The sequence below is a fragment of the Dipteris shenzhenensis genome, chromosome 13 (assembly GCF_047967505.1).
Source record: "Dipteris shenzhenensis isolate YYH24624 ecotype China chromosome 13, Dip_SZ_1.0, whole genome shotgun sequence".
NCBI classification, from domain to species: domain Eukaryota; kingdom Viridiplantae; phylum Streptophyta; class Polypodiopsida; order Gleicheniales; family Dipteridaceae; genus Dipteris; species Dipteris shenzhenensis.
In genome coordinates this window covers 45,240,358-45,256,114 of record NC_141608.1, presented here as the reverse complement: position 1 = coordinate 45,256,114, position 15,757 = coordinate 45,240,358, and the positions used below count along the sequence as shown (strand labels likewise).

The 15,757-nt window shown below is 41.1% G+C and overlaps 1 protein-coding gene across 1 annotated transcript; it reads left to right on the top strand.

The window, feature by feature from the left end:
• Window positions 1-13,612: 13,612 nt before the first annotated feature.
• On the top strand, window positions 13,613-15,385 carry LOC147895462 (uncharacterized). Its single transcript, XM_087383816.1, has one exon. The coding sequence runs from the start codon at window positions 13,738-13,740 to the stop codon at window positions 15,229-15,231; it is 1,494 nt and encodes a 497-aa protein (XP_087239942.1). The 5' UTR covers window positions 13,613-13,737; the 3' UTR covers window positions 15,232-15,385.
• Window positions 15,386-15,757: the final 372 nt, after the last annotated feature.

The following is a 15,757-nucleotide window of genomic DNA, read 5'->3' as shown; positions in this document are numbered from 1 at the left end:
ATGGCCATCCATCTGTTTCAGAAGTGGGGAATAGATTTTGTCGGGCCCTTGCCCATGACTGCCCGCAAAAAGAAGTATCTTTTGGTAGCCACTCAGTATGTCACTAAGTGGGCTGAAGCTATCGCCCTCCCCACTGCAAATGGTAAGGCAGTTTCAAATTTCATATTTGAACGTATCTGCACAAGGTTTGGGACACCCATGGAGATTGTCTCTGACCATGGGAGTCCATTCTTAAATGAAGCAGTGGAGTTACTCATGGATTGCATGGGTATTGATCATCACACTTCTAGCATCTATTATCTAACATCCATGGGTCAAATAGAGCAGACCAATGGCCTCCTTTGTAAAACCATGGGAAAAATGGCCACAGGGAACAGGAGCCAATGGGATCAAAAGGTCATTGAAGCCATGTGGGCTTACAACATCACTCATAAAACATCTACAGGTCACACTTCTTTTGAGTTGGTGTATGGTACTGAGGCCGTTTTACCACTAGAGATAGAAATTCCAGCTTTGAGATTGGCACAAGAACAGAGGATGACAGAAGATGAACATGTAGAGGCCAGATTGGTATAACTTGAGAAGTTAGATGAAACCCGACGCCTTGCACTACACCAAACAGAGGTCCAAAAGAATCGATAAAAGGCCCGCTTGGATGCTAAGATTCGCAAGGGATGGGAAAGACACTTTGCTGAGGGGGATGTTGTGCTATGCTTTGATAACAGATTGGACCACCAAATGGATAAGAAGTTTCTACCACTATGGACTGGTCCATACAAAGTCATCAAGGAACGTAGCAATGGGTCTATACAAGTTCAGGAGCTCCCTGATCCATATGGCAAGAAGGTGATCAACAAGCGTTACCTCAAGCCTTTCTTTGTGTGTGATGGACCCAGGCATGGAAATGCTGTGCATTCCATGCCTGGGGGGGGAATTGTTATGGATAAAATTGTCTAAGGAAAAAAGGCATTAATATGTGTGTGTGTTTGTATATGTGGCAATAGTATAATAAAATATGGTGTGCATAGGGCCCAGGGTTGAGGTGGCATGGCATGACCATGTGCTACCCTTCCATGTAAGAGGACCCATAAGGTGTGTTGTACATAATCCATGATAGTAATATTATAAAATGTAAGGTGGCATGGCTCCTCCATGTACCACCCCTCCACCTAGGCTGCATTTAGTGAGATATGGCTCAAAGTCCATGGGAGAAGTAATATAAAATAGATGGAGATGGATATTATATTGAGTTATCCAGTTTCTTGTTGAGTTGTGCCAAGATAATACAAATTACATAACCAGATGCATCAATGTGGACATGAAAAATAATATCCCACCAAGGTTTTCAGTATCAAATAATCAATGTCACTGTTGCTTGCTTCTTTAGTTCATTGAATGTACTTGAGAGTCGCTCCATTGGAACTTGGTATCTTTTTTAGTATTTTCAAAGGGATTGTCCTATCATCGTGTATCTCATTTCTAAGGTCTGAGGGTATTGGTCACCTACAATCGTGTCATTGTTCATTGTAGCATAGGGCTTTAAAATTTTAGCATAGGTTATCAAGTCATATTCATCGATGAGAGGTGTAGGCTAAAGCATGGAAAGTATCTCTACTACATGATCAGATGGGAAAGAACCAGTCATCACAAATAGTTTATCCCCTCCATAGGAGTTGAAGGGTTTTGGAAAGGGTTGGAGGACTTAGAAGGATGGTAGGGTTTAGAAAGCTAACTAGGGCCCATCATTTAGAAAGAGTTTAAGGTTGAGAAAGAGTTGCAGGGTTGAGGAGTGGGGAGCTACTCTCATTCACATACTCATTGGGTTAAGAGTTGAGGAGGGGTGAAGAAGGGTGAGGAGGAGGAGGAGGAGGATGGGAGATTTCAAGGTTGGATCACGCTATGAAACGATAACATTGAGGGAGAATGGACCCCACATGGTTAACAACTCCCCAAACCAATTTGATTACCCATCCTAGGGTATTTAATGCTTTGAGTGGGAAGTTTTTTCACTGTGCTCTTTGCATGGAGGTTTGTTGCTATCAAAGTTAATTGTCCTAGAGTTGATAAAAGCTTCCTTTGCTCTCATTGTAATTGTGTCAAACTACTCCTTGTCTCCATAGTTTTCCTTTTTCTATGGATTGCACTAAAGCTAGTTATAGGTCGGTGATGTGGCATAGTGTTGGTACTTGATATTGATGGTATTGAATACTTGTGTACCCATTTGTTCATGTTGACAATGATTGACATTTCTCTTCTTTATCTTGTAACTGGCCTATAGATTTACATGTTGATAAAACTTTGTTTGATCATCTTGTTTGGCATCAAGTGTGGCTCATTAAAACACACTCTATTAGTTGATGTATTCCATTTGTATTTAATGTATGTCTTCTTGGATTTTGGCATTTGTTCCATTTTGTTGTTGAGAGAAACATTTGTAAGAGAGAAAAGAATCAGGTCATTGATGATGAGGCTTAGGACTTTCATACATAGCATTGGATCTCATCGACAAATTTGTGTTATTATTGATGCTAATACCTTGAGTTAAATGTTCTTCTTTTGTAATGATTTGTATTGTTGTCACATGTGCTGCTCTTCGCAGCTTCCTATTTTCACCTAGAGATTGTGACACTTCAGGGTGGGTGCCTTGTGCTACCTAAAGCATATATTCAATATGATCTCCTACTCACCTAAGGAAGATTGAGGACTGAGCCTTGAATTGGATATTGAGTGCTTGATAGAATGCTCTTTCCTACAAAAGGTTTTTATTCGTGCATCTATAGTGTCTAAATTGAAAGAACTTGTGTGTGTTTGTGGACCTAACCCATGTGCCTAGGTGTATAAAATTATAGAGCTTTAGGACTCAAGAGAGTCAAATCTGTAATTTTATTCACAAGAGAACATTGTTGTCAAACCATGTTATTTGTGGTTCGGTTCCCAAAAGTAGTTTTATCGAATTCCAATTTATTTATTTATTCCTTTTTAATCAAATACCATCATGAAGAACATGTTTCTTGGAGGGTTGAGATGGGATAAACCCCTTAGTAGTTATTTCCAAAAAAAGTGGGGTTCTTCCTATGATATCCTACAAGTAATATTCCTCATAGCACATGATAGAATGCCATTGGGTTAGCAAGCTAGATTAGTATAGAGAATTGACACTTGAGTTCATATGTGGATATGCATTTGGAGAAAGTGCAACCCCATCATTTTGGATGATGGATGGTTGGACTTTATTCTTTTCTTCGATTATGCATGCCTTTGCTAATTTATCTGTCCTTGCTAATGCATGTAGCATTGTATCTTTTGTACTTTGGGTCCCTTGGGTTTGATTCTTTTGTGTTGAAAGTATTCCCTTTGATATTGGGATGGGATGCTACAGTAGCTTTTTTGTTGAGGAGAATTTGTGATTGATGACTTCGTGCTTGATGGGTGCCCCCATTTTCTAGACAGAAAGTCACTCTTTACATGGTCTATGCACTATTGCTAATGCTCAATGTTCATATCACTTTGTTGTTCTTGTTCTTGACCTGCCCGGGTCCATGATCCCTTAACACTATTGTGTGATAGCATGATCCAACCTTTAAATGTCCCATCCTCCTCCATTCTCTACCTCCTCCCTCCTCCTCCTCCTCAAACCCTACAACACTTTTCTAAACTTGAACTCCTATGGAGGTGAGAACTTTCTTCAATTTTTGTGATGATTGCTTCTTTCTCTCTAAGCACACACTAGAGATACTTTCCATGCTTTAGCCTAAACCTGCCCCATAATATGAGTCAAGGAATTTTGATTCTGCTCCTCTTGTAGTTGCTCTCTGGGATGTGCCAACTATCGATTTCAAGTATTTTGAAATTCATCCATTAGTTGTAATTGCTCTTGGAAAACCATCTTGACTTGTTGTAGATCTTGTGGTGGGTCTATTCCTTCTTGTTCTCCTTCCTTGAATGTGTTGAGAATTGGAATTTGAGGATTTTGATAAGCAAGTGCATTTGACTATTGCATCTTTGTATTTCTCCTTGGGAAATCCTCTGTATATGGCCAAGGTGTAATTTCTCTTCCATGGCTAGCATCCATATTGGAGAATGATTATAGAGTATATATCTTACATCATTTTTATGTAGAAGTGTTGTACATGAAGAGCTCAGTTGATAGAGATGTTCTTGCATGCCACATAATGGAGTTCTTGATAAATTTATGTGGGGATTGGGCGATGCACAAAGCCAATGTCATAAGTTTTTGGCAAGGACAATCGTGTGTTAGATCATTCCCTAATCATGCTTCACTTACAGAAGCCATGTTGTGGACTCCCCTAGAAGGAGGTGCAAATTCCCAATGTAGTATCACAAGAAAAGGAGCTCCAACATTCCATAGGAGATTTGGTAGCAAATGGATGCTTCCCATAAGACAATTAGGCCAATTGGATAGCACAATGATCTAGAGAAGTAGTGCTGAGCTTTAGTAATTGCAAGCACTTGAGAGTTAGACTCCCTTTAGGAGCAAGATTCTATTGAGATGGGATTTGGCCTCCATATTAGGTTTACATGTTTTTTAATTCAAATTTAGAAAAAAATCCATAAGTTCATAGGTAAAGAGGGGTGATTTTATTGGGAAAAACATTTTAGTTGAGGGATTTTTGAAATACCTCTTTGAATGCACATGATACCTAGTATTTCTTAGTAGTGCATCGCTTCACTTAGGGAGTCATACTGAGCCTCTCGGTGGCTTGCAGTAGGTAGATATTGTTCGATAGATACAAGAGTGTGTGGTTTTGACATATAGGCCACAGAGATTTGTAAGGAAAAGTTCTTCCATCACTCTTCCCCCTAGGGGGGCACTATGTAAAAACCCCATATAGCGTGTGCAATCAAGGGATAGTAGAAAAACCCCTACCTATGGATTTTATAACGTATATACACCCCTTCCTATAAATTTTGAGATGATTAAAGCTTCCCCTTTGTATGAAAATTTTCACTTTTTGGATTGGAAATCCTCTTATGTATGTATATCTTTTATAGCTCTACAAAAATATAAAACCTTTTCCATTAAGAACTAAGCAAATATTCTTGTGTTAGAAACAACAACATTGGTATAAGCATTAATAAACTGACTACTAAAATAGTAACTATGCTTATTCTACTACTACTACTACCAATGCTTAGTTTGACATTACATTCTTCATGCTTGTAGTGACGTTAATGGTGACAAAAATGCCCGCTTTTAAAAAGTCAAAAGATGAAAACTATGGATGATATGTAAATGAAACTATGCAATTATAGTTCAAAGAGGGGATTTCCATGTTATTTTTAAAGCTGTTAAGGGTAAGTAAAAGAGAGAATGTTCAACCAAGTCCATATGCTAATGGGATTATAGTGATAGACTATTGGAAAATTTGGGAGTTATTTTTCATGAATTAGGTAAGATTGTAGGTGAGAGGTTTGGGAGAGTGGTCCATACCCCCATAAAAAGATACTATTTGGGAGATAGTGTCCGATAGTACTACTTAGAACATTTGGGTCACCCATTGTAATTTCATGATTGTGAAGAGAGTGGGAGAGAAGTAAGGAGTCTCACTTGCAGCTTTCTCACATACACAATGGGGGAATACACACAAAGGTGGAGGCTGAAAATAGTTTTTCTCTTCTTAGTTGTGAAAGCCAAAATAACTCTCTCTCTCTTTAGTACAAAAGGAATAGATGAACCCTATATGTGGGTGTCAAACCAAACTAAGCTAAGCTAGGTGGCATACTAACTGAGCCACTAACTAGAGTACATAAAGATAGCTGTCATCCAGCTATTATTCATGGGCGGTGTACCAACTGCATTTGCAGCTAACAAGTCGATGACATAAATGCACAACGATCACCCTAGCATATCACGAGTGGAGCTCAATATCTCAACACTCCGCCTTAAGCTCAATCCCAATTCCTGCACACCAAGTAGGTCTCTGAACTTGCACGGCTTCTTTACACCTAATGCCTTCGTGAATATGTCAGCTACCTGATCCTCTGTGCTGACATAAACCAGATCAATAAAACCTACTAGAACCTTCTCCCCCACATAGTGATAATGCACCTCAATGTGCTTTGTTCAAGCATGATAGACTGGGTTATTTGCCAAGTGTATACAGCACATGTTGTCAAAATAAAGGATAACTAGCCCATCTGATGCATATCATAAAGTAGCTTACGCAACCAAGCTACCTCACATGCAGCCATTGCTGCACCCCTGTACTCAGCCTCTATGCTCGACAAGGCAACTGTAGGCTGTTTCTTACTGCTCCAAGTGACTGCAGCACTCCCAAAAGAGACCACATATCCAGTGGTAGATAGTCTATTAAAAATACTACTAGCCCAATCAGCATTAGTGTATGCATGCAACTGTATCTGAACCCCAGTCTCATAAAATAGTCCATATTGCAATGTGGACTTCACATACCTCAGTATGCATCTAGCTACATCCAAATGCGGTTATCTTGGAGCCTCCATAAACTGACTTACCAACCCAACATCATAGCTCAAATCTGGCCTGGTAATAGTCATATAAATCAAACTTGCTACTATGCATCTGTACATAGAAGGCTCTTCTAGAAGCTCACCCGCATCTGCACTCAGCTTCACATTCTGCTCCAAAGGAACTGAAATAGGCTTACAGCCTATCATCCCATATTTGGACAACATGTCCAATCCATACTGCCTTTGCAAAAGCCATATCCCACTTGTGGATCTAATCACCTCAATGCCCAAGAAGTAATGCAGCTCTCCCAAATCCTTCATCTCAAACTTCTACTTCAATAGCATTTTCACATGAAGGATCTCTTCATCACTATCATCTGTGATGATCAAATTATCCACATAAATGACAAGCAACATAATACCTTTCTCTGTTTTTCTCACATAAAGTGAGAAATGTGCCGTGGAAATTTGAAAGCCAATAGTGACAAGATACTATCCTATCTTGTCAGACCATGCTCTGGGTGCTTGCTTCAAGCCATACAAGGCTTTCTTCAGCCCACAAACAAACTCAGGATGAATAGCATGCACATAACCTAGTGCTGCTCCATATAGACCTCTTCTTGCAAATCACCATGCAAGAATGCATTCTTTACATCCATATGATGTAAAGACCATCCCTTTGATGTAGCTATAGCAATGATTTCTCTTACAGTTGCCATCCTTGCAATAGGACTGAATGTTTCTTCATAATCAATGCCATATGTTTGTGCATACCCCTTGACAACTAATCTTGCCTTGTATCTGCCCACAGAACCATCTGCATTTTGCTTCACCTCATAGACCCACTTGCAGCCAATTGCATTCTTGTATGTAGGCAAAGGCAGCAATTCCCATGTAGCATTTGCTTCCAAGGCATCCATTTCTTCATCCATGACTTTCTCCCATTTTTCTTTTCCTATGGCTTGCTCAAAAGAAGTGGGTTCTGGTTCATGTATCACTTTGAATGACTGTAAATCCATCATATTTCAGCCTATCCACATGATACTTAACTTTGGTAGACCTACACAAAATAGGCTCACTACTAAGTGCTCTCAAAACATCCCTTGTCTTCCAGGTGTAACAATAGAAAGAATACCCAACTCATCATCAAGGCTCTGTTCTAAGCCATTGGATTCACCATCCACATAAGAGTGACCTGCATTCCCAATAACCATGGGCTGATCTACTTTCTCTTTTCCCTTTGGTGATACTTGCATACCACTATCTGAATTGCTTTGAGGAGATTCTCCTAATCTCAATTTGCTTGTCCATGGCGAAGTATGTGAACCACTGCTAGAGGACACTACAAGTCCACTTACATTTTGTGATTGCTACTGAATTCTGTGCAACATTACCATTTTGTGCATCTACATCATCAATCACATTTATTGGTTTATACCAACTGCTCATCTCATCAAAAACAACATCTCTACTCACTGTAAACTTACGAGTAGAAGGATTATAGCATCTATACCCTTTTTGTTGTAGAGGATAACCAATAAAGATGCACTTCTCAGCTTTTGGATCCAACTTGGATCTCAACTCATGTGGCACATGAACATAGGCAATGCAAACAAAAACTTTCAAATGAGAAATATTTGGTTTCCTACCAGTATACCTCTCCTCTGGCATCATGCCATGTATTGCTATAGTGGGAGTCCTGTTCATTATGTAGAGTGCTGTAGCAACTGCTTCAGCCCAATAATAATCTGGCAGGTCTTTTTCGTTGAGCATGGCATGAGCTACCTCTCCAATATGCCTGTTTTTCCTTTCTATAAGTCCATTTTGCTGTGGGGTATGACTGCATGAATATTGCTGCTTTATGCCATGCTCCTGCAGGAACCTTGCAAACTCATTTGAGAGATACTCTCCCCCTTTATCTGATCTTAGGAATTTTATTTGTACGCCTGTTTCTTTTTCAACCATAGCTTTAAAAGCTTTGAAATGCCCAAATATTTCACTTTTCTTTTTCATAAAATACACCCAAACTTTTCTATTGTAGTCATCAATAAAAGTGACAAAATAATGACAGCCTCGAATAGATGCAGCTTTAGTAGTCCACACATCAGAGTGGATTAGTTCCAATGGCCTCTTACTCTCTTGAACATGTCTAGGAAATGGTTTCCTTGCCTGTTTTCCAAATTGACAGGCTTCACATATCTTATGCATTTCTGCAACTTTGAACTTAGGCAATCCTGCAACAATATTTTGGGCTTGCATTAATTTAAGTCGCTGTACATTAACATGACCAATGTGTTTATGCAAGATATCCATATCTGCAACTACACCCATCCCATGTGCAAACATTACTACACTCAATTAAGGCATGTCCGCATCCAACGTAAACATCCTGCCCTTCTTCTTCCCTTTTGCTATCAAGCGACCTTTATTTTTCATATCCTCAACAAAGCATCCACGAGGATTAAATCTAACGTGCAAGCCCTGCTCAACCATTTGACCAACAGAAACTAGGTTCTTGGTGATATTCGGGACATGAAATACATCAAACAGGTATTTCTTTTTCCCATCTTGCATAGACAAAGGAACTTTACCAATTTGCACAATAGGATGTACAGTATCATCACCAGTCTCCACAAATCCAGGTCTTTCCATTTTCCTTGCATCCTGCATCCATTCTGCATGACCTGTCATGTGATTTAATGCACCTATGTCAACATACCACACATCATTGCTTTCTCCTACACTTGTCATAGAATTGGTCATGTGCTACACCATAAACAAATGCTCATTTCTGTCATCACCCTGTCTACTAGAGGATGCATAATTGCCTTGCTGCAATTTTCCATTCATGATGTCATTTTGCTTTTTGTAGCAGTCTTTAGCCATATGACCCATTTTACCACAGTAGTAGCATTGAACATTGCTGTTTGCATTTTGGCCTCTCTGCCATCCACCACGACCTCTTTGGCTCCCCCTGCCTCTAAAGTTACCACGTCCTCCTCCATAGGACTGGTTTTGTTGAATTTGCTGCATATTCTGATTTTTGCCACGGCTCCACATCGGCCTGGTCTACCTCTGCCTCTACCTCTTCTAGCATTTGAGTAGAAGACAACTTCTTTTGAAGTTCCTCCTGAAGAAGATGCACCACCATTTCTCTACTCTTTAGAAATTAGAGGAGCAATTAACTCCCCAAAATCATGAAAATTCTCACGGATGGCAATGGATGTCCGAAACTGTGCATAATCCTTTCCTAGACCATTCAAGGTCACAGAAACTAAATTATCATCTTCCACTGGTGACCCAATGGAAGCAAGTGCATCTACAAACTTCTTCACCTTCATGTGGTAGTCATTGATGCTCATATTTTCTCTCTGCACATTATGTAACTCCTGCTTGAGCTGCATTTTCCTGGCTTCCATATTTGTGCTATACATTTTTGTCAAAAATCCCATGCCTCCTTTAGCACGCTTGCATCCTGAATATGCACAATCATAGAATCTGAAATATTGATAGACAGCCAGTACATAACTTTCCTAGGTCTCTCATTCCAGCCTTTAAATGCCTGCAACTCCTGTTGATTGGGAACATTAGGAATAACTGGTTCTTGTTCAACTCCAGTAATGAACTCGCAATAGCCTTTTCCCTTAAGGAAATTCATCATTCTAAACTTCCATGCTGGGAAGTTGTTCTTGTCAAGCTTTTCAATGACTATCTATGAAAGAGCATCAGACGCCATTATAGACCACTGCAAAAATAATATATCAGTGCAAAAAACCCAACTTCTGCCTCACAAGGGCAATTTTGCAAAGCTGACGAAAGTGGTATTTGACCACACAGTCACTTCCTAGTGACGATTATGCATCAACAGGCAATAAGAATGAGGTTGTCACTCCCAATATCTCTATGCACAGGCATACGATGCAATTTCTGTGGTAACTTTTCACCAATCTGCAAAAACAGGACACCTTTCTGAGTGCATGTGGAAGAATTCTGCCCCCAAAATGAGCCCTGAAACGGCCTCAAATAAAAAAAATGCCCTCTCGCCACACCGCGAAGGGCGTCCCAATCTGAGACAGCAGTGCACTCTTGCACTTTTCGGCTGTGCTACCTGCAAAGATTTAATCCCAAACTCAAAAAAGGAAAGCAACACTAATCCTCTTACCAAGACACTGTGAACTTGGTTTGCTTTCTTGAGCTCCTTATCATGAACCGAGCTTTGATACCATGTGAAGAGGTGGGACAGAAGTAAGGAGTCTCACTTGCAGCTTTCTCACATTCACAATGGGGAATACACACAAAGGTGGAGGCTGAAAACAGTTTTCCTCTTCTTAGTTGTGAAAGCCAAAAGAACTCTCTCTCTCTTAGTACAAAAGGAATAGATGAACCCTATATGTGGGTCTTAAACCAAACTTAGCTAACCTAGCTGGCATACTAGCTGAGCCACTAACTAGAGTACATAAAGATAGCTGTCATCCAGCTATTATTCATGGGCGGTGTACCAATCGCATCTGCAGCTAACAAGTCGGTGACATAAATGCACAACGGTCATCCTTGCATATCACGAGTGGAGCTTGATATCTCAACAATGATGAGAGTCTAACAAGTTTCCCCAACAACCACCCTTGTTGTCATTTTGGAGGATATAATCTATACCATGCATGTATAAGCGAGGGGCGATGGGATCTCCAATGAGCATTAAGAGAGACAAGCGTGTTTTTGCAAGGCTTGGCTTGCAATTGTCTTCTACATATTCAAAGAGAGAGGCATGTGCTCATTGGTTGGATCCCCCACCTTCGTTATTACCTCCTGTTGTAGAGACTTGACACACAGTGAGCTCGGTTCTCTAAAAATAATGTGGTTGACTTCCAGTTTTCTTTCATTGTTATTCTTCCACGATGAACCCACACAGATAACTAATTTGTATGGTCTACTTCAAATATTCATATAAATCTCTTGAGAGAAATAATCACTCCTCTCCATAGGAGTTCAAGGGTTTTGGAAAGGGTTGCAAGACTTAAAAGGATGGTAGGTTTGAGAAAGCTAACTAGGGCCCTCGTATTTCGAAAGAGTTTAAGGTTGAGAAAGAGTTGCAGGGTTGAGGGATGGAGAGCTACTCGCATTCACATACTCACTGGGTTTAGGGTTGAGGAGGGCTAAACAAGGGTGAGGAGGAGGAGGAGGAGGAGGAGGATGGGAGATTGCAAGGTTGGATAGATGTTTGTCAGAGAATTCGTATGCTATCCTCTAGATTGCATCCCCCTTTGTGCAATCTACTTTTGTTAGGGATGGTTCAGGTTTTTTATTTGACTTTACATTCACTATCCTTTTTAAATCCTTTCTTATTTTTGCTCTTTTTGCTTGATGGTTGACTTTCTAATGCGGCACATGTTGTTGATATGTGATTCTTTTGAACACATTGGCCAAATAATGTCATTAATATAGAGACACTCGTGGAGTTGGCTCCCCCCAGAGAAAGAGACACTTGTGAGAGCCCTATCTCACCTAAGAGTGGTCGGTGCGAGCATGCTTGAGATAGTCCATACAATCCTTAAGTCTTGGAAAGTTTATCTATGAAGAGCTGACATGGTATGAGCAATTCTCTAAGATAGGAGTGCCCCTAAGGGTCCTTTATATGCATCGAGCCTTTGGTGCCCTTTTCCCCATGCATTATCGACTAGGGTCAAGGGGGCTTCTACATCCAAAGTTAGAGGGATACTCAAAGTTGGATGTGCCTTGGAGATGCTCAAGTGGCAGTAGATCAGAGTAGTGGGTCATTTTGGTAAGGGGGGATGTCCATTGACCTAGTATTAGTGACTTTGGGGTAGGACCGGTTGTGATGGAGGCTTTGGTTATGGGAGATCCGGCCTCTTTGAGAGATGCAGTGGGATCGAGGTGAGCATTTTTGGTCTTCTAGAGTAGGGCACTCAAGGAAGATTATGAAGGCACCCTTTTTCTCATAAACCACACGCATTAGTCATCATCTTCATCTTGAAGAGGTCACCTGGACCCCTTCAAAGAGCGAGATTAGATAGAACAACATGTGCTCCAAGAGGTCATTTCTACATTTTGGTCCTAACTCTAGACTAGCCTTTGGCCATAGAAGATTACATATTTCTTCTACATGGCGGCCCATGGTTGGAGCACATGAGGGATGGAAGGTGCCACTAATGCACAAACACAAACATCAAGACAATTCCTCACTACGTATGTAGGTACTCCTCAATGTAGAGGAGTGGTAGGAGGCATTTAGGATCATGACTAGGCCATAGAGGATACACTGGGGAATTTACCTAGGGCATTGTAGCTTAGGTGATACATGGGAGTTTGATTGAAATGGTTTCACTAGCCTATAGAGTCCATGGACCGAGGGTCTTCTAGATTGAGAGGCAAGAAATGACTCCTCCTTCCCTTCATACCCCCATCAAAAGATACTATTTGGGAGATCGTGTCCGATAGTACTACTTGGGACATTTGGGTCACCCATGTGATGAGAGTCTAACAAGCTCCCCCAACCACTGCCCTTGTTGCCATTTCATAGGATATCATCTGTACTATGCATATATAAGCGAGGGGCGATGGGAACTCAAATGAGCATTGAGAGGAAGGTGTGTTTTTGCAAGGCTTGGCTTGCAATTGTCTTCTACATATTCATGGAGCGAGGCATGTGCTTGTTGGTTGGATAGTCCTCCACCTTCGTTATTGGCTCCTATTGTAGAGACTCCACACGCAATGAGCTCGATTCTCTATAAATAAGGTGGTCGACATCCAGTTTTCTTTCATTGTAATTCTTCCATGATCAACCCACACAGATAACTCATTTGTATGGTCAACTTTCATATAAATCTTCTCTTGAGAAAAATAATCACTCCTCTTGACTTTTTTCACTCGTTAGTACATTTTGGAATCTATACTATATATAATTGAAATTGTTCACTCTTTATGTGTCACCTTAAAAAAAATAAAAAATTTAATGGCAAGTGAGCGGTTTCCAAAAGGCTTCTCTAGGGATAAGAAGCTAGGACCATGTGAGGAGCCTTGACCAACAAGTGAGGGTCCCCCAAGAGAACTTTTCTTTTCTATTGTGAAACGTTAGAGAAGGGCAAAATTTAAGGACTTTGGAAGCACACATAATGTATAGCTCATTCGCCTTCGCTCTTAAGCCCTAAGACCCAACGATCCTGTTTAGGTCTTTCGCGAGTTATTGCCTTTCTCTTTGCCTCTGCCGGAGCTTTGCTTGTTTGTGCCTCCCCTCCTTTAATTGGAATGCCTTCTCTTCTCATCGCCTAAATGGGCGACGTAACGATCTTTGTTCCCGTGAAGAGAGAAGACATAATCAAACGATATGAGAGGGAAATGACACAAGCGAAATGGGGAGCTCGTGTAGTGGGAGCCCTGCAAGGCATTTCCAGGTTTCTGGGGTTGTGTAGCCTTACTTGGGCTACGGTCGTGCTGCTAGGAGGATTTGTGAGCTACTTAAGACCCGTTGATTTCCGCATTGTGACAGTTTTACTTCTGCTTGAAGCAGCCCGCCTGGGATCGACCATCTTCTTTAGCAGGCTGGTGAGAAGGGCATTGGTAACACTCAGCCAAGATCCAGCCGACCTGAAGCCCGACGATGTCCAATGTATGGTCGCTTGGACGATTCGAGTGTTGTCTCAAGTCGGGCAGGTAGTTTTCATCTCGCCCAACATAATTTTGCCCATCTTGCGATTGCGCGCATTCCATTACCATCTCCCAGCTGGGATAAACAATGTGCAGGCATCTCTCCAGATCTTTTACATTCTTACCCTGACAAACGCTACTGTAGCTTTATCGGCCGTTTTGTGCTCGGCAATGATCTTGTATTGGTTTTATAATCCTTTCGAGCAGAGCATACAAAGGTACTACGATGAAATTTTGCAAAGAGCATTGGATAATGGGATTGCGCTAGCAGACGATTTTGAGTTCTTTGAGTTCGCTTTCACCATGTTGAGCCGAGATTTCTCCCGGAATGTTCAGCCTCAAGCTGTTCAGAAGTACCACAGAAAACTCATAGAGTATCTCTACGCCCATCGGCAAGGCGTTGACATGTTGCTTCCCTACTTAGACGATAAAAACTGCTTCGTGCAACAGGCAGCCGTGTGCGTCGTGGGTTTCTGGGTCGATCAAGATCTGCTTGGAAAGCCAGTTCGATTGCCAACAACTCTGCTAACCAGGCTAGCAGACAAGTTAGGAACGGGACAAGTGGGTTGGTCAGCAGGCAACACTTTCAGTCTTCTGGCTAGGCATGACCCTGACACAGTCTTGATCTCCAAAGACAGCAACGGGAAAGGAGTAGTAGATTGTTTGATAGGCATGATTGATGCATCTAGCTCAAAGTCTTTGGTTTTCGTCAGAGCACTCGTGAGCTTATACAAGAGTACGAATACCAACATAGAATCACCCGAGCTGGAGCTGAAATTGAAGCAAATGCTAGGGGGCAGCAAACGCCACCGCTCGAGAGTGTTGGCAGCGTTTCTGTTGTTGAAGATGCGAAAGCTTGATCAAGACGATCACTCAAAGATAAGGGCCATCAAACCTGAGGAGGACGACTATTTCTTGAAGTCGGAGGCCGAAATGCTCGACAATTTGCTGAAAGAAGTTCTTGACATAAAAACAGGCTTCGATTGGGAATCAATTGTGGGGAAGCCGGCAAGGTCAGGGAAATTGTTTGAGCTTAGAGAAGGGCACCAAAGCAAGGAAGTCGACAAGCACACGGCACTATGCAAATTAGCATGTTGTTACCGGACAACTCATGAGTGATGGATCTCGTGTATTATACATTATCAATCTTGATGATTGCATGTATTTCACGTCGTACACTGACTTGCGTTTATTCGCAAGTACTTTACGAAATACCACTCAATATTGCAAATAATCCCACTTTTGACCTTAATCTTTGTATTACATCTAGTTTTTGGCTAATGAGGTCCATGCCAATTCTTTCAGTTCATTTGGTCAATTTGACCACTTTAAGTTTTTGTTTAGTGATTGTTTAAGGCTTTCTTATGTACTCCTAATGTGTTCTTAGGGTCAAGTTTTTGTCCTCTTGTGGAGATCCTAAATGCTTTTATCTTTTGTTCGGTATCTAAAGATGGAGGCTCTCTTTGTCTCTTATATGACACCACTCTTGCCAAAATAGCCACGTCCCCACTTTTATTTAATGGTCCATCCACACCACACATGCACACATACCTCTTTCACCTCTTTTCTCTCCTCTCTTTCAATCATCTACCTAGATACAAATCTTAGGGAGGCTCAAAAGGAAACAACATGACAAGATAAAAAG